Here is a 24,156-nt window from a genome sequence, read left to right as displayed (position 1 = left end):
GCCTGTCAAAACTTTTTTTGTTTTCATTTTGGAAAATGTTGGCTAGAATATCTATTAGGTTGTTATTTTTGTCTGTAATAGTATTGAACATTTACCTAGAGCATAGTGCATTGTGGAGCAAATCATTTTGTAGTGACATGGCATCCCATACTAAATTATTAGGCTGCATGATGCCTTGTATGTGCATTACAACGATGTACTCTTGTGAATGATCCCTAAGGGAAACCCGGACAACAATAATAGGTTAGAATCTCCTTGAGCATATCTCCATGTTTATCAAAAATGTTCTGTTGCTGCTTGTGTCCCAGTTGGAAAGATGCAGTAAACTTCCTGTTCTGGTGACCACACTAAAATTCCTTCAATGGGGAAACTAAGAGCAATAAAAACCTGATAGAGATTCTTATCTCGTTTTTGCACATTAGCTGCTTTGCTACATCCAGGCCACTGAATTAAGTTTGCAAAAACCTTTCTTTTGTCATTTAAGCTGGCCAGATTATATCTGAACTTGGGAAGTTGTTAGATGTATCTCCTTGCTTACAGTTGGCTGGCTGAGATCACAAGCTATGAGGTCTCTGAAGATTCCTTTCTGCAGTTTCAGTGCTCGTTTTTTACACCCTCTCCTGCTTCAACAATGAAGTCTGCATAGCTTTACCTCATTCACTAAAGCAGGCCATAGACGTTCAAATCTCGGCTGGCTCAGCAAGAACAGGCTGAGATTCGAACCATGTATGGACAGGCTGAATGTACCCAAGATGATGGATCGATCAACTTGGATTCAACCAGCCTGCTGCATTTTACATGCGATTATTGCTAGCCATAATCACTGTCCCCCCCCCCCAGACTCTTAATAAAAAAAAAAAAACACTATCTCCAGTAAAGGAAGCTAAATATTTTTATCATATGTGTTTATCTATTAAATCCAACTTTCTCAAAGGCTTTAAACTGTTTGGTCATTTTCCTGTGTGTATTCTCTGCTCTGAACCAGTACATATTTTGTCTTCACAGTATTTGGCCTCTCTTGGTATACAATCTTTAGTTCAGCAAAGGGCTATAGCAGGAAAGACTGCAGATAAATTGATGGATGCCTTGAAAGATTCTGACTTACTTCACTGGAAGCACAGTTTATCAGACCTGATTGACATCAGCCTTGCTCAGAAGACTGCGATATGGAGACTGTATGGTCAGAGGTATGACCCCATAGAATTTTTATAGTACTTTATGTATGCTAGGTGGCAAGGCTGAAGGGATTCGTAGTTCAGGCTTATGAAAAAATAAAGCTGTGCCATTACTGATTCTGCACCCAGTCCTCTAATGACTGTGCTGTCTGATACAGGCCTGACCTTAGCTGGGATGTAAATTTGGTCAGTTGTAAACCGTGAAAGCTGAATGTGTGGTCTTCCAGCACCAGTCACACGGATGGATATGCTAGAGCATGGCATGTTAAAGCTGATATCCCAGCAAAAAGGTCTAAATACATAGACGTGTATTCCTGCTTGCATTTTGGTGTCCTTTATATTTCTGCCACATCTGAACAGTAATCCAACATAGGGCAACGCCTACACTTTTTTTGTCTCTGTTCTAGAGTTTCGGGTCACTACTGCTCAGTTCTGACACAAGGTCTTTTAGCACCCAGGGTGAAGATGCCAAATTGCCCTCCACCCAAATTTTCTGTATTTTTTACACAGGGGTAGATTTACTCATACTGGTGCACACAGAATCTGGTGCAGCTGTGCATGGCAGCTTTTAACTGCAGCTTGTTCAATTAACCTCTTCAGCTCTGGAAGATTTACCCCCCCTTCATGACCAGCCCATTTTTTTGCGAAATGGCACTGCATTACTTTAACTGACAATTACGCGGTCGTATGACGCTGTACCCAAATAACATTTTTGTCCTTTTTCTTCCCACAAATGGAGCTTTCTTTTGGTAGTATTTTATCACTTTTGCTTTTTTTTTTTTTTTTTATTTGTTGCATATAAACAAAAAAACAACCGACAATTTTGAAAAAAAACAAAAAATAATTTTTCTACTATAAAACATATCCAATTAATGTAAAAAAAAATCAAATCTCTATTAATTTAGGCCAATATGTATTCTGCTACATATTTTTGGTAAACAAAAATCCCAGTAAGCGTTTATTGATTGGTTTGGGCAAAAGTTATAGCGTCTACACACTATGGGATATATTTATGGAATTTATATTAGTGGTGGTGATCAGCGACTTCTAGTGGCACTGCGATATTGCGGTGGACAAACCCTGGACACTTAGGCTCGGTTCACACTATTGCGATGCGGGAAGGCTGCGAATTCGCAGCCTGTTCCCGCATCGCACACGCACCCCCGGCAGTTCACACTGCCATATGCGATCCGCTGGGGGTGTCAATGTAATCTTAACGACACCCCCAGTTTGATCGCATATCGCAGTGCGATCGTGCAGTTCGCACAGGATCGGATCGCACAAGTGTGAACCGCTGTGCGATCCGATCCTGATGCGGCAGCAAAAATGCCTCCTGTGCGTCTTTGGTGCGGTGCGAATTTAGCCATACAAACTGTATGGCTAAACTCGCACCGCACAGCTGATCGCATGTCATGTCGGAGCAGTGCGCTCCCACATGACATGCGAACCCGGCACACGCAGAAGTGTGAACCGGGTCTGACACTTTTGGCAATCTTTTTTGGAGACCAGTGACACTAATATAGTGATCAGTGCTAAAAATATGCACTATCCCTGTACTAATGACACTGGCTGGGAGGGGATTAACGTTAGGGGCCATCAAAGGGTTAACTGTGTGCCTAGCTAGTGTTTTAGTGTAGTATGGGAGGGGCTTTTACTAGTGGAAGGCATGGATCGGTGCCCCTGCTTTGCAGAGACACAGGATCCATGGCTTCTGTACTGACAGAACGGCAATCTGCCTTCTTTACATAGGCAGACTACTGTTCTGCCCGTGTACCGAACGATTAGCCTGTGGCGGTGGACACCAAATCCATGGGACCCGCTGATCGGCTCCCATTGTGTAAAATCACAGCGGGAGTGAGCCGGCGGTGGTGCGCACTCGCGCTCGATACCTGGAAGTGCAGAATCGCGCGCGTGTGTATATGTGTGTGTGTATATGTATATATACAGTGCCTTGCAAAAGTATTGGCCCCCTTGAACTTTTCAACCTTTTGCCACATTTTAGGCTTCAAACATAAAGATATAAAACTATAATTTCTTTTTTTTTTTTTTTTTTTTTGAAGAATCAACAACAGGGGAGATACAATCATGAAGTGGAATGAAATTTATTGGATATTTCAAACTTTTTTAACAAATAAAAAACTGAAAAATTGGGCGTGCAAAATTATTCAGCCCCCTTAAGTTAATACTTTGTAGCACCACCTTTTGCTGCGATTACAGCTGTAAGTCGCTTTGGGTATGTCTCTATCAGTTTTGCACATCGAGAGACTGAAATTTTTGCCCATTCCTCCTTGCAAAACAGCTCAAGCTCAGTGAGGTTGGATGGAGAGCGTTTGTGAACAGCAGTTTTCAGTTCTTTCCACAGATTCTTGATTGGATTCCGGTCTGGACTTTGACTTGGCCATTCTAACACCTGGATATGTTTATTTGTGAACCATTCCATTGTAGATTTTGCTTTATGTTTTGGATCATTGTCTTGTTGGAAGACAAATCTCCGTCCCAGTCTCAGATCTTTTGCAGACTCCATCCAGTTTTCTTCCAGAATGGTCCTGTATTTGGCTCCATCCATCTTCCCATCAATTGTAACCATCTTCCCTGTCCCTGCTGAAGAAAAGCAGGCCCAAACCATGATGCTGCCACCACCATTTTAGACAGTGGGTATGGTGTGTTGAGGGTGATGAGCTGTGTTGCTTTTATGCCAAACATAACGTTTTGCATTGTTGCCAAAAGTTCGATTTTGGTTTCATCTGACCAGAGCACCTTCTTCCACATGTTTGGTGTGTCTCCCAGGTGGCTTGTGGCAAACTTTAAAGTACACTTTTTTTATGAATATCTTTAAGAAATGGCTTTCTTCTTGCCACTCTTCCATAAAGGCCAGATTTGTGCAGTATACGACTGATTGTTGTCCTATGGACAGAGTCTCCCACCTCAGCTGTAGATCTCTGCAGTTCATCCAGAGTGATCATGGGCCTCTTGGCTGCATCTCTGATCAGTCTTCTCCTTGTATGAGCTGAAAGTTTAGAGGGACGGCTAGGTCTTTGTAGATTTGCAGTGGTCTGATACTCCTTCCATTTCAATATTATCGCTTGCACAGTGTTCCTTGGGATGTTTAAAGCTTGGGAAACCTTTTTGTTTCCAAATCCGGCTTTAAACTTCTCCACAACAGTATCTCGGACCTGCCTGGTGTGTTCCTTGTTCTTCATGATGCTCTCTGCGCTTTAAACGGACCTCTGAGACTATCAAAGTGCAGGTGCATTTATACGGAGACTTGATTACGCACAGGTGGATTCTATTTATCATCATTAGTCATTTGGGTCAACATTGGATCATTCAGAGATCCTCACTGAACTTCTGGAGAGAGTTTGCTGCACTGAAAGTAAAGGGGCTGAATAATTTTGCACGCCCAATTTTTCAGTTTTTATTTGTTAAAAAAGTTTGAAATATCCAATAAATTTTGTCCCACTTCATGATTGTGTCCCTCTTGTTGTTGATTCTTCAAAAAAAATTACAGTTCTATATCTTTGTTTGAAGCCTGAAATGTGGCAAAAGGTTGAAAAGTTCAAGGCGGCCGAATACTTTCGCAAGGCACTGTATATATGTGTGTGTGTGTGTGTGTGTGTGTGTGTGTGTGTGTATATATATATATATATATATATATATATGTATATATATTCTACATGATCCTGCGCAGCGCGGCCACCCTGTAGCTATAGGGCGGTCAGGAACTGGTTAGGCTTTGACAGAAAAACCTGGAAGCTAATTGGTTTCTGCACTATGAAGTTTTTTAGCAAATAACCCCCACAGTGATGGGTTTCAGGTGTCACTTACTGCTTAGTTTCTCCTATGGGTGATCATGCTACTTAACTTGTACTTTAGTTGGGTAGGTAGGGAATAATTATAATGGGCTTAAATTGACTTTATCAGGGAAAGAAATAATCAAGATTAGCTGTCCTCGAGCAGTATACTCAATATTTCTTGGGGCCTGTGGAGGTTGCTGTGTTGAATGGGAGGGAAAGTCTGAGACATACCAGCTAGGTGAGAATAAAAACTATTATGTTGCATTGCAGACCAATTTTTTGACAGGTTGCTTTAAAATTTCTATAGGTATCTCAAGTAATAAACCGGCCTCTTCAATTGATTAGAAACATTTGCAATCAGCCTATAGGTAGACAGATTAGAATACTGCATAACCATGACTTTTTATAAGTAAACTTTTTCTGAAAGTGTATGCACCCTTTCCAATTTTATCCTTGCCTAATGCCCAGACTTATGCTCATGCTCAGTGCCACTTAGCATATCTTAGTTTGTCAGATGAAGTTGCTGTAGCAAATGTACACACCACAGAAAGATGCTCAGACATATACATTTAGTCATTCAAGCAACACTTTAGCTGGCTCAGTAGTATTCAGAGTCTGAAACCTGCTTTAATCTGGCTAGAAAAGCTAAGCCTGTCATTTAAATCCACCCTACCTGTGGGCAGACTGTGGCGCTGTTGTCATAATACAACTCCCTTCGTTGTTAAATGACTGGGAATAAAGCATTGCTACAGTGGAGTTTTAGCAGTGCTGCTGCTCAATTTCCCAGCCAGTTAGCCACAAAGGGAGAATGACTTGTATTGAAGTGTAAGTAAACCCTCCAGTTCTTTACCACCAAGGAAGCTGCCATCTTGGTTTCTAATCTACAGTTGGCATGGTGCAGTTCATGTGATCAGCTATGACACGTGTTTTGTGTGTGTGTGTATGTATGTATGTATGTATATAGTGTGTGTATGTATGTGTGTGTATTGTGACAGGAAGTCAGGTAAATCTGGGAATGTAGTCACAGAGAGGAGACTGATTCCCACCTTGTTTGGAAAGTTCACGAATTACTATAGGGTGTCGGCTGCCAAAGGCAGCAGGAAGGTGTAAAGAAGTTGAAAGGCCTTCAGCTGTTCGGAATGAGGAAATGAAGGCCTCTATAATTGTCCAAAGAAAGTCTAATGGATTGCTGCCTCCTGTCGCTGTGTGGGCTGGGAGAGGAAGGCAGACAGATGTGTGCCTCCCAACGCTGAGGACGCCTGGGAGAAGGACTGCTGTCTCCTGTCGCTGTGTGAGCTGGGAAGAGGAGGACAGACAGACGTGTGCCCCCTGAACGCTGTGTGAGCATGGGGAAGACCTCCTGAAGCGATGTGCGCTCAGGAGGGTAACAAGCGGGATGTGAAAGGAAACCAATGGACATTTTCTGAGTGAAGACTTCTCAAGGTGAGAAAACAAATTATCTCAATGTGAAGAGTAAAGGGACATGTTCCATATGAAGAGGAAAAGGGACATGTTGAATGGACATTTGTTATGGAAAGGATAAAAATGGACTATTGAGTGTCTGCTGTGGGACCAGCAAAGTTTGCTCCCACAGTAGGTTCGAGGCAGACTCTTAGGTAGGTTCCAGTGTGTGTGAAGGTAGCCGCCCACAGAGGCAAGGATTTATTTTCTATTTTATTTTAGTTTGGATGTTTTTGCTGCCTGCAGTTGGTTCATAAGGAGTGCATGAATAAACCAATCTGTTGTTTGCAACCATCTCCCGGCTATCTATTTGTGTAAACGCACCCCCAAAGGGGTCACCCATACGCTTACCACCGAGCTAATCCCTCACAGTATATATATATATATATATATATATATATATATATATATATATATATATATATATATATATATATATTAGAATTAGTGGTGCACTGAAATTTCGGCCTATCCCATTTCGCCCCGAAAACGGGTCATATATGCCGAAAATCATAGCTGCCTACTGTCCTGTTTTTGACAGGACAGTCCCACCAAATAGGACCTTGTCCCGGCTAACATACTCTGCCGGGACTTGTCCAGGCCAGTGGGGGAGCTTGGGGGAGGCTGAAGGGGCCGTCTGACCTTTATTTTCCCTAACAACAGTGTCTCCCTGCTCCAGCCGTCATCTTAAGGCTCAGGATGGCCAGCGGGCGAAAGTCATTTTCGGTTTCGGTTTTCGGCCAAGGGCATCCTGAATTTTCGGTTTCTGTTTCGGCCCAGAATTTTCATTTCGGTGCATCCCTAATTAGAATAGTCAAAAACAATGCTTTGTGGACCATTCTGCAAACTTTTTAAAATGGGGGACTAAATTGTGGGATTCATTTATCAAATCTCAGTCCAGTTTTTTTCTCAGGCTTTTTCCCCCTCTGTTTTAACTTGGTGATCTGGCCAGTAACACAGCTCCTGAATTAGTGCCCTCATTCTGGAACCGTGCAAACAGAGGCACCTTTGGACATAAGTAGGGTCAGTCTGGGGAGTGTTTTAGATGTACCAGCAGATTTAACATTACATGAATTAAAGCTGATCATTGTCAGCACTCCTGTTAGTGTTAAATGGTTTGTCTCATCTCTGTAACTGGTGCATTCTGCTGGAGAGCTTGTTCTTTTGAAAAACAATTAGCAAGGTACAGCTACTTGTACTAGATCATCATCCACTTGTACTGGATCATGGACTTACTGGCTGAATCATCAGATGAAAATAAAGGAAAGCACATAAATGCAGCCATCACATCTAAAAGGAGTAAGCTGCAATATAATAAATGTTTGTTTGCTTTTGAGTTTAATATTACTTTAACCCTTTCGCGCGGACTGCCTCCTTGCACTTTAAGAGTTGTAAAAGCCGAGTGGCCGGGGCAGGCATTTGGATCATGTGATTGGCTGTCACAGCGGTCACATGATCTGAAAGCCCCTGAGTGCTAGTATGCATACCGATCCCCGCTGGCTACCGTGCAGGGAGTGCACTCTCAGTACAGTAAGTTGTTTTAACGGGCCTGCATATATGCATGCAGCTTGTGCCGAGAGGTTAAGAAAATCAATGCTGAGAGAATTGTGAAAGCTGCCATTGCTGATCTCCTTCTAAAACTGCTAGTTGCCTGGCTGTATCTGGCTTCAGTACTTTTTGACCTGGTGTAGGCATGGAGAAAGTAAAGTCAGACCACTGGATCTGCATACTTAATCCAGGTAAGTGACTCAAAGTATGTAACTATTGAATAAACATGACAGGGAGAGTAATATTTTTAGAAGGAAATATAGCCTCCATATTTCTCTCCATACAATAATTCTTGAAGGTGATATTGTCTCTCTGTGTTACAGCACCATGGCATTGCAGCAGGCACAGATGCTCCTTACTATGAACAGCCTGGATGCTGTTAATGTGAGCATCCAGCAGAACAATACTGAGCCGTTTGCTGTAGTTTTGTGTCATCTTGCAGAACTCCATGCTGAGCAGGTGAGTTTCAGATTCAAACTTATATTCTAAGGTAAGAGATCAGGTTCCTACCATATTTCTTTGTATACAGTGATGGGGAAATCCAGACTCTTAGGGTTTCTGTAACACTTTGACTACTGAAGCCAATTAAAAAGTAGATGTATTTATTATACAATCATGCAGGGAGAGCAACACAAGACCATGTATTGGATTCACAAGTATGCTCTGACTACCTGAAGGCTTCTAATGTCCGAAGATGGGGGGACCTGACTTTCTAACTGCTTTGACCTTTCATCCTTGTTTCTGGTAGAATTCATTGAAATGATTATGGTCATTGTTTTGCTGGGTATGCACACTTTTTTTTTTTTTTTTCTATTAATCAGTGAGTTAAATGAAGAAGAAAATAAATATTCCCAGATTCCCATATATAATTGCCCACTAGTCTTTCTTGGCATCAACTCCTTCAGTTGCAAGATGTTTTTGGATTTCCTTGCATGAGCTACCATTACAATTGAAATCAAATCGGGGCTTTGACTAGGGAATTTCATTACCTTCAGTTTCTTCTTCTTTTTGAGGCATTCTTTGGTCGATTTGCTTGTGTGTCTCAGATTATCATTTCCTATTCAACCTAAAGTGACATTAAAGGCTAATTTTTTTTTTATTATTAAAATAACAAACCGGTCATACATACCGGCTCTATGCAATTGTTTTTCACAGAGCAGCCCCAATCCTCTTCTAGGGGCCCCCGCTGGCGCTCCAGGCTCCTCCTCATTGGCAAGTGCCCCAATGAAAAGCCGCTTTCCGTGTGGGCACCTTTAGGGGCTTGCCCCTGAGCCGCCCTGTCTGCGTCTATTGACGCAGAGCCGACGGATCGGGCCCTCCCTCCTGTGCTCGCTCAGCACAGCATTTGATTGACCACAGCGGGAACCAATCTGCCCAGGGAGGAGCTAGACAGCAGCGAGAGCCGTTGCTCTCATGCACATCGCTGGATCAGATCGGGCTCAGGTAACACTAAAGGGGGAGCTAGGGGGGATTTTGCAGCACAGAAGGTTTTTTTACCCTAATTCATAGAATGCATTAAGGTGGAAAACCTTAAGGCTTTAGAACCACTCTAAACTCTCGGACAGATGGCCTCATATTCTCATCAGGCACACTTTAATATGATGCAGAATGTATAGTTGGCTCGATGACTGTGTGTCGCCTATTCCTTGAAACGGCAAAGCAATCCTAAACTGTAACACCTCCATGCTTCACAATTTGTTATGAGGTCCATCCCCTGACATATAATGTCTTCAAATTATGGCAAAGATGCACATAGTTATTGTGATCAAACAACTCTATCTTTGAAGATTCTTCAACACATTGTTCAAGTGTCTTTGCCAGTCTTTGCCAGTATGTTCAACTAAAATTTTGCTTTAATGTGGTTTGTTTGGACAGCAAAGGCGGTTTCCTAATGCACTTCTCATACAGGTTGAATTGATGCAGCCTCTTTTTGGTTGTATATGCATGCTCTTTGACATACTCTATGGCAGCCTTTTTCAACCAGGGTGCCTCCTGGGTTCTTTAGGGGTGCCTTGGCAAAATGCCTAAAAATTGCAACAAATTGAAACAAGTTTTTACATTGCAGCATTACAATCCTGGGCACCATGCGGGTCAAGCCACTGGCATCCCGACGACCAATGACATCACTGGTTGATAAGGAGAATGACAGGTGCTTGCATTGAATCCTTGTTTACTCCTCCTCTTCCCCCCTCCATCAGCGCTGGGGTCACATTAGCAAGTACAAGAAGAGAAACTAAGGGAGAAAAGAAACGCTAGAATACTAGTCAGTACCAGTTTGCAAAAGTCCAGGAATAAATCACTTCTAATGTTGGATGGCCCATGTGTATGGATGTTGCTGCTATATGTAAAACTATTAGTTTGTTTATTTTTTTTATCTTTTAGAATGGGGTGCCTTGAGATTGTGCAGAATTGTAAAGGGTGCCGCGACTGAAAAAAGGTTGAGAAACACTGCTCTATGGCAAGAGTTACCTGAACACCCTGTAATAAAATGTTGGGGTTCTTTCAGACTTCTTTTTAGCTTTAGACTTCCAGCTCTTGGGTTGGATTTGCTTTGGCTGACCAGGGCCAAATAAGCAGTTGTTTTGAAATCCTACACAATTTGTAGATTTCTTTTTCTTTTCTTTAGTGTTCTTTCAGATAGGCGACTAAAACTGGTGGCTCAGCCGGCAGTTAAAGTCCACTATCCTCCATTGGGGGATTCAGCACCACCTCCTTCTTCATTCTTCTTCTTCACACTGTTTATTGAATTATTCACATATACAAAGATCACAAAATACATCCACAGTATGATGTATAGCAATAAAACTTTGCAATATATAGACATAGAATACGTCATAGGCTGGCATCTCAGGAAAACAGAAATAATAAGAAAAAGGAACAAAACCAAAAAAAACAGAAACCAATAAACTCTGCAAGGTATCACAGTATAACCCATTATTGGAAGTGCTGAGAACGGCCCCCTCCCTCTTCTTTAGCCGTTTGCTACAACTGATGCATGAAATGGGAAGAGTTATAACCTCCAGCGTGCTGCCCTTCAATTTTAATGTGCTTAGTGTTCATTCTCCTATAGGCGAAATAATTTATTGGCTGCTTATTACTATAAAGCTGTGTCCCTCAATGGACTCGGAGAAAAGGTTTTCACATTGGATATTTTGCACTTAGCGAATAGATGTAACAAAACACTTTGAATGGTATATATCACAGACAAGTTTAATGCCAGGGTAAACATTAAGTATAATTGCTTACATTTGCAGGGCTGTTTTTCTGCTGCGTCTGAGATCTTGAAACATTTAAAGGAGAGATTTCCCCCTGGCTGCCAGCATGCAAAGGTAAGCACAGTGTTTTTTTTAGGCTGTTCATCACTATTCACTGATTAATTCAATAAACCGATCTGAAAATAACATATTGTATATGTAAAAATATGTGTATCTTAGAACACTACTGCATTTAAGTTGTATGTGAATGCAAAACTCTATTTTTTAATAGTTTTGGATAGCATAGCGCAATGAAAGATTAGAACCCCTGTTGCAGGGAAAGATTAGAACCCCTGTAAAGTCTTTATTGCGGTCTGTGCCCCTGCTAGGTAGGTAACCCCTCTCCTCTGTACTGGCGATCATTGTCACAAAGACATGAGAAATTGTCATCAGAACCAGAGCTGAAGGTAAATCTTCCAATGGAGACACCTGTGCAGGTGTGCCTTCCCAGAGGGTATGTCCTCTTATAAGTTAAACATTTTTTTTTTTTTTTAGATGGTTACCTTTATTTCTTGTGTTCCTCTGAGGCAAGAATTGAAGAAAATTTTCTCCAATGGGACAGAGGAAGCACAACACAAACTGACAGTCTTTTAAACTTCAATGCTTTATGCACACTGGTCATTTTTTACAGCTGCTTCTCCGGGGCATCTGGCATTTGCACACGTAGGCTTTTAGCATTGTTTAGTGGCAGGAACTTTTATAGGCTTTTAGAGGTAGGAAAAAAACAACCCACTGCCAGTGCGTCCAGGAGTAGCAGAATTTGGGCAGAAAAAATGCTTGACGCTGCTAAAGGCACCTAAACGCTGGTGCTTGAGCTTAATTTCAATGGTCAGAATAAATTATTTATTCTGGCCAATGAAATTAATTCACACCTGTAAAAGGTCCTAAAAGCTTTAGACACTAAAGCGGCAGGCATTTTTGTGCAAAAACTGCTGGCTTTTAAGAGAGTTAAATAACTGTCCTGTGTGCATTACTATGGTTATAATTTCTATAGCTATAAATAAATAGGCTCACCTTTTGTAACATGTTACACCTGAATTTAGGGTGTAACATGTTACTGTTGTAGCAGCTCCCACACCCCGATGCCCCCCCCCACCCCCCCCCCCGTCGCCCATTTGGACAGCGAGCAGGAGATCCTCTCCACGTACCCGATGTCACAATTTTTAAAAAACGCAGCCGTGCAGGGCTCTGCCCACCCAGCCACATCATTTATTCAGAGTTCTGTAAATGGGAAAACTAAAAGTACCAACAGACTTTTCTGCTTGTAGTTCTCAATGAGCTACCAGGGCACTGATGAGCATTCTTGGTAGTTCTTTGATGCCTCCTGTCGATGTGTAACTGCCTTCCCATACAAGGTACGAGCAGACAGCTTACACTGACAGTCTGCATGAGTCTTACATTGCACCCACAATCTGCTGATCATGGGTGCAATGCTTTGCAGGCTCCGAGAAAAAAAAAACACAAATGCAGATTTTTTTTTTTTACCTGCAAAAAGAAGTGAATTTTATAATTTTTTTTTCTTTTTATTCTTACAAAGGAGAACTTATCCTTTTTTAAAGCTTTTTAATATTTTAACATAAAAATGAATATATTATAGCTATATGGGTTATATCTTGTCTAATAAAACGCAAATCGTATGTCTGTTAGGTCCACATTTGTTGTTTTTCTTTTTTTTTTTTTTTTTCCTCTTCAACAATTTCTTTAACCCTTTTCCTACCACCCAACACATGTACTGCAGCAGCAAAAGGTGGGCTTTAACTCACACACTCGCTGCAAATATACGTTTAATGGACAGCCAATGTTTATGTGCACAGCACATAGAAAGCTCTTGGCCTGGAGTCTCAGTAGTTGATGGGAATTGTATCCCCCACCCCACCTCCCTAAACAGTTCAATCTCTGTCCAGCGCTGTGCCCCTCTGCAGTGCTGGTCTCTGGTCCACTTCTCTCAGGATACAGAGGCAGCAGCGGGAACCATTGGTTCCTGCTGTTGTCGTTCAAATCCAAGCAGCTTGTTATGGGGGCGCTGTCAGAAGAGGAGAAGCTGAGAGCACCAAAGGGAGACCATAGAGAGGAGGTTCAAGGCTGCTCTGTGCAGTGCCGATTGCACAGAGCAGGTAAGTATATTATGTTTGTTATTTTAGAAAAATCGTTTTACAACCACTTCAAGTCCATTGTAATAATTTGATTGCCAACCCTATTGCGTTTTAACTTGTTCTCTTCCAGCTTTGGATGTTGTTTGATCAGAAAATCCAGTTTAATCGAGCTATGAATGATGGGAAGTATCACCTGACCGAATCGCTTGTGACTGGAATTACTGCTCTTGACAGTGTGGAAGGATTATACAGGTTTGAGCTGCAGCTTTTCTATCCTATTCTAGTTTTGGCTGTTTTTGGTGTGAGGAAGACAAACATATCCCTACCTTTTCCACACAATTAGCTATGCAAATTCGGTCAGATAAAATAAATAGCGCTGTCACCTCCAATACTATTACTACTTTAAAGGTTTCTTCTCTAATGAAGCTCCCCGTAGACCATACTGTAAATGTGATATAGGACAATGGTCCTCAACTCCGGTCCTCGGGGCCCACTAACAGGCCAGATTTTAAGTATTACCTTGGGGAGATGCAGACTAGAGTACTGCAATCACTGAACAGCAAATGATATCACCTGGGATGAATTTCAGTTATTCTGCAAACCTGGCCTGTTAGTGGGCCCCCGAGGACCAGGGTTGAGGACCACTGATATAGTACATATGACTGTTAGGTAGCCTATATCATATGTTCAAATGGCCGTTTTACCTTTTTCTTGTCAACCTATCCTGCTTGTAAGTTATCGAATAGCTGTGAGCTCCAGGCACATAACGTATCCTGTATGTAAGAAAACCTTTCTGTGGACCAATTTATTTGTTTTTTTACAGGAAAGCAATTGTTCTCAAAGCTCAAAACCAAACTGCCGAAGCTCATAAAATTCTGCAGGTGCTTTTAACTCACTGCCAGAAAGTAAAGAACATAGAGATGGTTATAAGGTAAGTAGGTACTGGTGAGTCACTGTCCATTTTATCATGGTGAGTGCCTTTCAGCACATTTTGCTATTTGAATGTCATTCTGTGCTGCAAAATACTCCTTTCTATTTTTTTAAAGCTCCTGGTGTAATTTAAAGAGATAGTAGTAAGTAAACAATATCCTTATTTTCCCAGCAAAATCTATACACATCCACTACCTAATGACCCTATAATCCATTTTTCAGGAGTTTATTTCTTGCTATGTTTTCTGCTTCCCTGTAACATTCTCTGAGAGGTGCTGAACCTCTCATTTTTTTGCCCCTTGCCTCGATTCTTTTGAAAAGCGCAGTGCATGTTAGTTGCTGTCCTGCCAACTACTCTATGCACTAGGACTGCGCATCTTCACTTACCTCACGATTCAATGCGATTACGATTATTAGGGTCACGATACGATTCGATTCCGCGATGCATCACGATTACTATGGGGACCCTTTTCTAAAGGGGGATCTATGGTGACCCTGCTATAAAGGCGGATCTATGGGGACCCTTCTCTAAAGGGGGATCTATGGGGACCCTGCTCTAAAGGAGATCTATGGGGAGCCTGGGCCTGTCCTAAAGGGGATCCAGGGGAACTGAGCTCTAAAGGGGGACCTATGGGGACCCTGCTCTAAAGGGGATCTATGGAATAGATCTCCTTTAGTGCAGGGTCACCATAGATCCCCCTTTAGAGTAGGCCAACATCCCCAGAGATCCCCCTTTAGTAGAGCAGGTCCCCCCATAGATCCCCCTTTAGTAGAGCAGGTCCCCTCATAGATCCCCCTTTAGAGCAGGCCACATCAGGTTAGAAGAGTTACCTGATGCTAGTTGTAGTACCGTAGGCCCTGGTAAGGAGGAATGCTGGGCTCTGTAGTCCCCCTAGTTGTAGTATAGCAGGCTCTGGTAAGGAGGAATGCTGGGCTCTGTAGTCCCCCTAGTTGTAGTATAACAGGCTCTGGTAAGGAGGAATGCTTGGCTCTTACCAGGGCCTGTTATACTACAACTAGGGAGACTACAGAGCCCAGCATTCCTCCTTACCAGGGCCTACTGTACTACAACTAGGGGGACTACAGATCCCAGCATTCCTCCTTACCAGGGCCTACTGTACTACAACTAGGGGCACTACAGAGCCCATCATTCCTCCTTACCAGGGCCTACTGTACTACAACTAAGGGCACTACAGGGCCCAGCATTCCTCCTTACCAGGGCCTGTTATACAACAACTAGGGGGACTACAGAGTCTGTAGTAGTCCCCCTAGTTGTAGTATAACAGGCCCTGGTAACGAGGAATGCTGGGCCCTGTAGTGCCCCGACTTACCAGGAAGCAGAGCTGCAGCCAGTTGTGGATGAAGTAGCGGTAGGTGTATGGAGTAGGGCTCGGACAGGTCCTGGGTGATGAGCCTCATGTCGGGAATTTGGAGCTCGGACTAGTGCAGTGCACGGTACAGGCGGAAAGCAGGGCCTCCTCGCTCCCCTGCGGTCAACTCAGGCTGTCTGCTGAGAACCGCACCGCTACCAGAAGTGTACCGAGCTGGGAAGGCCGCGACTTTGGGCGGCCGGGCTGTCGGAGCGGGCGGTCGGGCAGCAGCGTGCTAAGTGGGCGTGCCGTGTGTATCCCGGGGCCAGAGAGAGCACTGATAGCTCCGCTCTCCTCCTCTCCTCTCCTGCGCCGTGAGGAGGAGCTCCGTATCCCACAAGCCCGGCCAGCGCCGCCATCTCACTTCTGTCCCCGCCCCCGGAAGTGACGTCATTAGGTAATCAATTATTCAACCACCCTGAATCGATGCAGAATCGCGAAGGGTCGCATCGCGATGCATCGATTCGGCGATTATATTCAGCAGCCCTACTATGCACACTACAAATCCCATAGTTTCTAGTTCATCACAGGAGCGAGCAACAGAGGGTACCGTACTACAGAAAAGGCCATGGAGAATGATCATAGCCACCCCTGAACGGAAAGTCTGTTCACAACAGCAAAAAAAGGGAATTTGTAGATTTTTGAGGAGGCTAAGAGCAGTAGAAGATTTTCTTGGAGTTAAGAATACATACTTGAATAGAAATTGATTTATTTTTTTTAAATCAGAGTTTTAAGGAAGCTATCATTCTTTTTTTCTTTATTCTTTTTTCCCTCCTATAAAATTGGATTGTGGATTCACGTGACCACTTTTTTTTTTTCAAATTTTTTTTTTTTTTATTGGGTTAGTTTTTAGGGTCCTTTTTCACATGAGCAAAGTCCATTCTGATCAGTTTGGGATCCGTGAACAGATCCCCCCTAATGTAGAACTGAACGTGATGTCACTTAATGGACGTGAATCCGTTTATGTAATTATACAGTTGATCCATCACATTTTGGATCAGCAAAAAAAAAAAAAAAAAGATGCAATGCAAACTTATTCTCCCTCTGTTTTTTTTTTTTTTTTTTTCAGACATACCTAGTTGGATGATTCAACAGAAGCCGGCTGATCGGGCATGTTGGAAAATCAGCATCCGATCACCGTTGGCAGCCAATGGCTGCCAGTGCTGACACCTGTGTTCTGGCAGGGGGCAGTCCCCCTGTCAGAACATAATAGCTAAGCAGGGAGATTACTGTACTAACATCGCATAGCAAGCTCCTCCAGTTTTTTTTTTTTTTTTAGTTCGCATGAAACTCTTTTAACTAACTAATTCTCTAACTTTTTTTAATATCCTGAATTTAAATTAATATGAATTTATTGTCGGCCGTTCTCTGCACCTTTTCGGCTGATAGGCTGCTTTCACACTGAGCAGTTCCTGAAGAGCTTTTGCGTTAAAAAAAAAAAAGCTCAAGAAAAATGCATCCCTTTAAATTCTATGTATGCCTTCACACTGGTCCGTTGCGGTGGTAAAAATCCTGCTTGCTGCAGCTTTGGTACAGTTTTGGTCAGTTTTTGAAAAAATTACACCAAAAACGCACTTCCCTATTGAAAACGCAGCAAGAACGCATCAAAAATTCACCCGTGTTACAGTTTGAGTCACATGGCGGAAAAAGAATCTGTCTACGCCTATGGGCAGTCCGAGGGGGTATAGTCCCTCTCCCTGCTATAGGTACTCAGTTTTTTTTTTTTTTCTGCCTAGTCAGGACCTAGTTTCTTGCTGGAATCTCTGGTCCTGTCAAATATTTTTTCCTTTTTAGACATACATTTTTTCTTCTGTTTTTTAATTTCTGTGAGATCTACAGAAAACTGCCGGACTGGGTGACTGGGTGACGGGCTGGATAATCTAGATCCAGTGGTCACTCCATTCTGGCCAGCGAGCACGCCCAGACCTCGGTCAGCCGCGACATAGCCCCACTGGGCGGGCGGGGGGCTGGCCTGTGAGTTAAACTCCTCGCGAGGTCACATACAACCGGGTCTCAGCCCGAGTCGCAGCGTTCCTCATGGTCGACAGCCCCCCATTTAGATAGCGAGGGGTTCTGTCTGGAGCGGCGCCCGCCTGGTTTCTGGTATGGTGAATAGCTGTCCCCCTTCTCCCCCTGGATAGTTTTGGAGTGGATGTGGGCGTGCTTGGGACGGTCGGACCCCGGGTCTGGGTTCCTCTCCTTCCCGTCAGGCATCTCCCTTTAATCTGTCCCCCCATCCTGCCCCCCCAACTTATGCTGGGGCTGTGTGGGTGGTCTGGTCCACCTCCTGGGATGGGAGCAGGGTGCAATGCTAGCGATGGGGGGGGTGCTGCTGGCGACTGGACATTCGGCTGTGCGGGGGGGGGGGGTTTGTACCTGGTTGGGGCTCCTGCCATTTTGCTGTAGCCTGTTTGTTTCTATGAATAGTGTTTGTGTAGTCTGGCCATTTTGCGGTGGTTTGCCATCCCCTGGTGCTGACTCCTGGATCTTTTCACTTCCTGATCGCCACACATGGAGTGCAGATTAACCTGGTGGCTGCAGGTGCCTATTTCTGATGGGGTTCTCTCCCTCTCTGTTGAGGATTGCTTGGTGCTTTGTGCCTGGAAACCGGGTTGTGCTGCCAGCGTGGTGGGGGTTGTCCCTTTTGCAATGTATTACACTTTTTATGGAGTCCCCCTGGAGACTTATGGAGTCTTTGGAGCACATCTCCCCACCTGACCCCCCTCTCTCAGGCTGTGGGGCCCTCTGGGTCCCAAACATCCATCAATGCACTGACTGAGATCCTGGAGTCCTGGGTGGAGGTGGCTTTCGGGCAACAGGCTATCAAAAAACGCCCCCCGCCTTCCTCTGCTCCATCTGTCTCATCCGATCCTGAATCTAAATCGACCGCCGTGGACATGGGTAACCCTGCTGGGTCTGCGACCACGCGCCCGGAATCCTCAGATAGTGAGGATGATTAATAAAAGGTGTATATTCCCGCGCTGATAGGTGGAAGAAATGTGTGTTAAGATCTTGAAGTTGCAGCCTCCCTAAAATACTACTCGCAGAGTGAGAAGTCTGAGATAAATATAAAATATAAAGGGTATTGGCGCTACTTCTAATATGTTAGTATAGTAGATATTATTATGATGGCATACATATAACAACTTTCTATGACCTATATAAACCACTTTATGACATAAACATATAAAACACAATGAAGGTGCTCACGTGTAAGGTGCTGAAAATTAAATAAATAAATAATAGTGATATCCTATGGGGAGTGAGGAATATATAATTATATAAATAAATAAAGTGCTATATTTGGTGTGGTGAAGCAGTGAATATCTACTAATTGAGAAGTGCAAAATATACTATGAATAATAGTTAATCAAAATAAAAATATTAATAATGGTGACATTACTATCAATAAATATGCTGAATTATCAAGAATTAATAGATGATGAAAAGTGCCAGTGCAAAAAAATGTCCAAAATATATTATAGTCTTAGTAAAGTGCTGGTAAAGTCCCCAAGTGGTAATGAAATAGGGAAGCTGAAAAACGTAGGTGAGACGGTGATAGTGTTACTAAATTCTTACTTGGGTGTGCTTTGTGCGGTGATGCAGTGCAGTAAGAATTGCACTCACCGCAATGCTGTCCCCTTAAGCCCCGTACACACGAGTAGAAATTCGGCCGGGAAATTTCGTCCGACCGATCTGCCGATTTTCTGTGGTAAAAATGTCATGTCACTAGCCGCTTTAGAAATATATTTACCTAGAAAAATGGTGGCGTGTTCAATACTTCGCTTTTCTAAGACCATGACACATTGCACAGTGGCAGAAAGGATGAAGTTGTGTGTGTTTGTTTTCCAGGGTCCTTCTGTCCCTAGCAGAGCTGTACTGGAGATCCTTCTGTCACCCAGTGGCACTGCCTGTGCTACTGCAAGCTCTCGCGCTCTCCAGGGAATACCGCCTCCAGTATCTGGCATCCGAGACGGTGCTGAATTTGGCTTTCTCACAAGTAAGGCCAACACACTTACTGTATTTTCAAATAAACCTAAGAAAAGCAGATTAAATGTTTTTAGACCCTGACATTCACACGTTTAGTGTATTCTAAAGATACCCAAAGCCAAGTAGTTGCATATGCTTTATGGCTCATGCTGTGCATAGACCGATCCCACTGAGTATAAGAGAATATGAGAGCTCTGCACAGCTGCCTGTTGTGATCTATAGAGAAGAAGCAGATCAACTCCTCTTGCAACAAATTTTTCACCCGGAAAACCTTGAATTGTGAAAAAAAAACAAAATCCCTAATGACAGGTTGGAAGCAGTTCTTGCTTTCCTCCCTAGAGAAACACATAGGGCCCAGTTGTCAAAGGAAGTGCTTAGATTGTACTGTACAGTGCTTTGAAAAAGTATTCCTACCACTTGAAATTTTCCACATTTTTGTCATGTTGCAACCAAAAACGTAAATGTGTTTTATGTGATAGACCAACACAAAGTGGCACATAATTGTGAAGTGGAAGGAAAATGATAAATGGTTTTCAATTTTTTTTTTTACAAATATCTGAAAAGTGTGGTGTGCATTTTGTTTTCAGCCCCCTTTGCTCTGATACCACAAACTAAAATCTTGTTGAACCAATTGCCTTCAAAAGTCACCTAATTAGTAAATGGAGTCCACCTGTGTGTAATTTCATCTCAGCATAAATACAGCTTTTCTGTGAAGCCCTTAGAGGTTTTGTTAGAGAGCCTTAGTGAACAAACAGCATCATGAAGGCCAAAGGAACACAAGATTAAGCACATGGTGTGAGACGCGTCTGCTGATCCAGTCTGTCCTGTGTGTTCCTGTGTTTTGATGTTGGACCTTTGACTCTGCAATAAATCGTCTTTTTACTACTGGAGGTGCCGCTTTTCTTCTCTTTATAAAAGGAACACACCAGACAGGTCAGAGATAAAGTTATAGAGAAGTTTAAAGCAGGGTTAGGTTATAGAGGAAAAAAAAAAAAATATCCCAAGCTTTGAACATCTCACGATACACTGTTCAATCCATAATCAGAAAATTGAAAGAGTATGGCACAACTGCACCCTTACCAAGACATGGCCGTCCACCTAAACTGACAGGCTGCGGCAAGGAGAGTTGTTATTATTAAGAGAAGCAGCCAAGAGGCCCATGGTAACTCTGGAGGAGCTGCTGAAATCCACAGCTCAGGTGGGAGAATCTGTCCAATGGACAATTATTAGTCGTGCACTCCACAAATCTGACCTTTATTGATGAGCGGCAAGAAGAAAGCCATTGTTGAAACCAAGCCAAAGGAAATCCTGTTTGCGAGAAGCCATGTGTGGGACACAGCAAACATGTGGAAGAAGGTGCTCTGTTCAGATGAGACCAAAATTGAACTTTTTGGCTTAAAAGCAAAACGCTATGTGCGGTGGAAAAATAACACTGCACATCACTCTAAACACACACCATCCCCACCATGAAACATGGTGGTGGCAGAATCATGTTGTGGGGATGCTTTTCTTTAGCAGGGACAGGGAAGCTGGTCAGTTGATGGGAAGATGGATGGAGCCAAATACAGGGCAATCTTAGAAGAAAACCTTTGAGAGTCTGCAAAAGACTTGAGACTGGGGCGGAGGTTCACCTTCCAGCAGGACAACAACCCTAAACATACAGCCAGAGCTACAATGGAATGTTTTAGATCAAAACATATTCAAGCATACGAATGGCCCAGTCAAAGCCCAGGACCTAAATCCAATTGAGAATCTGTGAACAGCAATTTTCAAGTCTTGCCACAGACCCATCCAATCTGACAGAGCTTGAGCCATTTTGCGAAGAAGAATCCGCAATAGTTTCACTCTCTAGATGTGCAATGCTGGTAAAGACCTTCCCAAAAAGACTTGCAGCTGTAATTGCAGCGAAAGGTGGTTCTACAAAATATTGACTTTGGGTGGGGGGAGGCTGAATACAACTGCAGGCCAGACTTTTCACAATTATTTGTAAAAACAATTTGAAAACCGTTATCATTTTCCTTCCACTTCACAATTATGTGCCAAAACAAATCCAGACAGAGGCGCCTCTAAGTGTAGACTTTATGCAACAAGTTTAATGAATAAAATTATGCACTCACGTTAGTAAGCATATATTCATGCCCATAAAACAAGGTTCCAGTGTGTAGAAGTGTACATCATCCGGTCCATGGACATCCGTTCAGCTCCAGCAGGACGGATGTCCATGACCGGATGATGTACACTTCTACACACTGGAACCTTGTTTTATGGGTATGAATATATGCTTACTAACGTGAGTGCATAATTTTATTCATTAAACTTGTTGCATAAAGTCTACACTTAGAGGCGCCTCTGTCTGGATTTGTTTTAGCCCTGTGGAACCCCTGGCTTTTGGTTTCTGGATGGCTGCCCTACATGGTGGACTTTTTCTCCCCCTGTGCCATTAGTGCCATTAAGGACTTTTAACTCCATGGACTTTTGGTTCAATATGTGATCAAGCGCCTGTTAACATTGTGTATTACAATTATGTGCCACTTTGTGTTAGTCTATCACATAAAACACATTTACATTTTTGGTTGTAATGTGGAAAATTTAAATGGAAAATTTTCAAGGGGTATGAATACTTTTTCAAGGCACTGTATATGGCTTTCCTTCGCAAGAACAGGTTTTCGATTCCACAGGATTATACCTAGGAACTTGGCATGGGTGAACGGGTTGTGCCCCTTTTGAGGTTGACAAAGAAATCAGGGAAAGAGGAATGTGGGGGAGGGAAATATCATTAGCTAGGTTTTGGATAGTATCTGTTAGTAAACTGGTGATGCGTGAGGACACTGATCGAGTGAGTTGAGGGGTGGAGAGAGAGATTTGGGCGTCATCAGCGTAGAGGTATTGAAAGCCATGGGAGGCAAACGGCTGACCCAGGGAGGACATGTAGATTGAGAAAAGGATTGGTCCAAGAACCGAACCTTGGGGGACCCCGACAGAGAAAGGAAGAGGAGAGGAGGTAGTAGAGTTGTAAGTAGCACTGAAGGTGCGCTGAGATAGGTAGGATGAGAAATAGTGAAGAGAAGAGTACAGTCATGGAGGCCAAGGGAGTGGAGTTTTTTGAGGAGGAGGGGGTGGTCTGCTGTGTCAAAGGCAGCAGAGAGGTCCCGGAGGAGTAGTACAGAATATTGTCTATTGGTGTTTGCTGTAAGTCGGTCGTTTGTGAGTTTAAGGAGAGCAGTTTCAGTGGAATGTTGAGGGTGAAATCCGGACTGAAGGGGATCAAGAAGATTGTTTTTAGTCAGACGCTCAGTCGGTTGTAGACCAATCGATTAAGGAGTTTGATGTGATGTGTTAAAACTCTCTTCTGTTAGTACAAAGGATTTATTGCTATAACACCAGCTAATTTCGTGTGTAATTTATAAAATAAGTTTGATAGTTTGTAATTTTTTTTTCTTTTTTAAGCTAATGCTTGGAATCCCAGAGCAAGCCCTGAACATTCTGCACATGGCAATAGAGCCTATTCTGGCTCATGGAGCAGTACTAGATAAGGGACGGGCTATGTTCCTTGTTGCAAAGTGTCAAGTGGCATCAGCCGCATCATACAGTCCTCAGAAGAAAACAGAAGGTAATCAATCAATCTTAGACTGTTGTCATGGCAAGTAAAAGCAATATTTGACATTTATAGTTCATGTCCCTGTTTTTTGTTTTTTTTTTTTATGCGGGGAGGGGTGTTTGAAAAAAATAAACGAATACGATTTATAGTTCTACTATATAATTTCACTATTTATAATTACCACTCAAGCATAGTATCAGACACTTCCTGAGCTACTGAAGTGGTTATTTCGAATAGATCCTAGTCTTTACCCTAGCTTGCACCAGTGTTAATTTCGTCGACTAAAACCGACTAAAACGTTTTCGTCGACTAACACAATTCAGATGACTAAAATACGACTAAAACTAAAATGGCATTTTAGTCTTAAGACTAAAATACGACTAAAACTAAAATGGCATTTTGGTCAAAAGACTATAACTAAAACTAAATCGAAATTTGCTGCCAAAAATTAACACTGGTGCATGCTCAAAGCATAAATAATAACATATTAGATTTTTCACTCCAGGACCAGCAGTAGTATATAATGAGTTTGCAAATTGTAGAGAAATGCTTAAATAATGCATTACAAATTACAATTGAACTACACCCATTTGGTTATAGATGACTAAAATGAGTTTTAGTCGACTAAAATGTAGGGCGTTTTTAGTCGACTAAAATATACTGGAGTTTTAGTCGACTAAATACGACTAAAACTAAAACACTTGCAGAAGACTAAAATAGGACTAAAACTAAAATGCCATTTTAGTCCTAAGACTAAGACTAAAACTAAATTGAAATTTGCTGCCAAAATTAACACTGGCTTGCACCCCAGTCTTGTCTCCAGTACACCCCATCCTTGTCTCTGCTTCACCTGCAGCCAAAGTTCCTTCTGCCTCCAGCCTGGTCTCTACTCAACTGCCTCCAGCCTGGTCTCTACTCAACTGCAGCCAAAGTCTGTTGTACT

General features: G+C 42.7%; 1 protein-coding gene across 1 annotated transcript in view; it reads left to right on the top strand.

The window, feature by feature from the left end:
- ANAPC5 (anaphase promoting complex subunit 5) overlaps positions 1-24,156 on the top strand; it is a 61,356-nt gene that overhangs the window by 32,575 nt on the left and 4,625 nt on the right. Inside the window, exons 10-16 of the mRNA XM_082274848.1 lie at positions 1,006-1,187; positions 8,302-8,437; positions 11,233-11,307; positions 13,456-13,577; positions 14,149-14,256; positions 19,478-19,625; positions 23,063-23,225. Coding sequence (XP_082130974.1) covers positions 1,006-1,187; positions 8,302-8,437; positions 11,233-11,307; positions 13,456-13,577; positions 14,149-14,256; positions 19,478-19,625; positions 23,063-23,225 — 934 coding nt within the window. The remainder of the gene's footprint in view (positions 1-1,005; positions 1,188-8,301; positions 8,438-11,232; positions 11,308-13,455; positions 13,578-14,148; positions 14,257-19,477; positions 19,626-23,062; positions 23,226-24,156) is intronic.

The sequence above is a fragment of the Pelophylax lessonae genome (assembly GCF_965119305.1).
Source record: "Pelophylax lessonae genome assembly, chromosome: 1".
NCBI lineage: Eukaryota > Metazoa > Chordata > Amphibia > Anura > Ranidae > Pelophylax > Pelophylax lessonae.
This window is presented reverse-complemented; position numbering and strand designations above follow the sequence as displayed.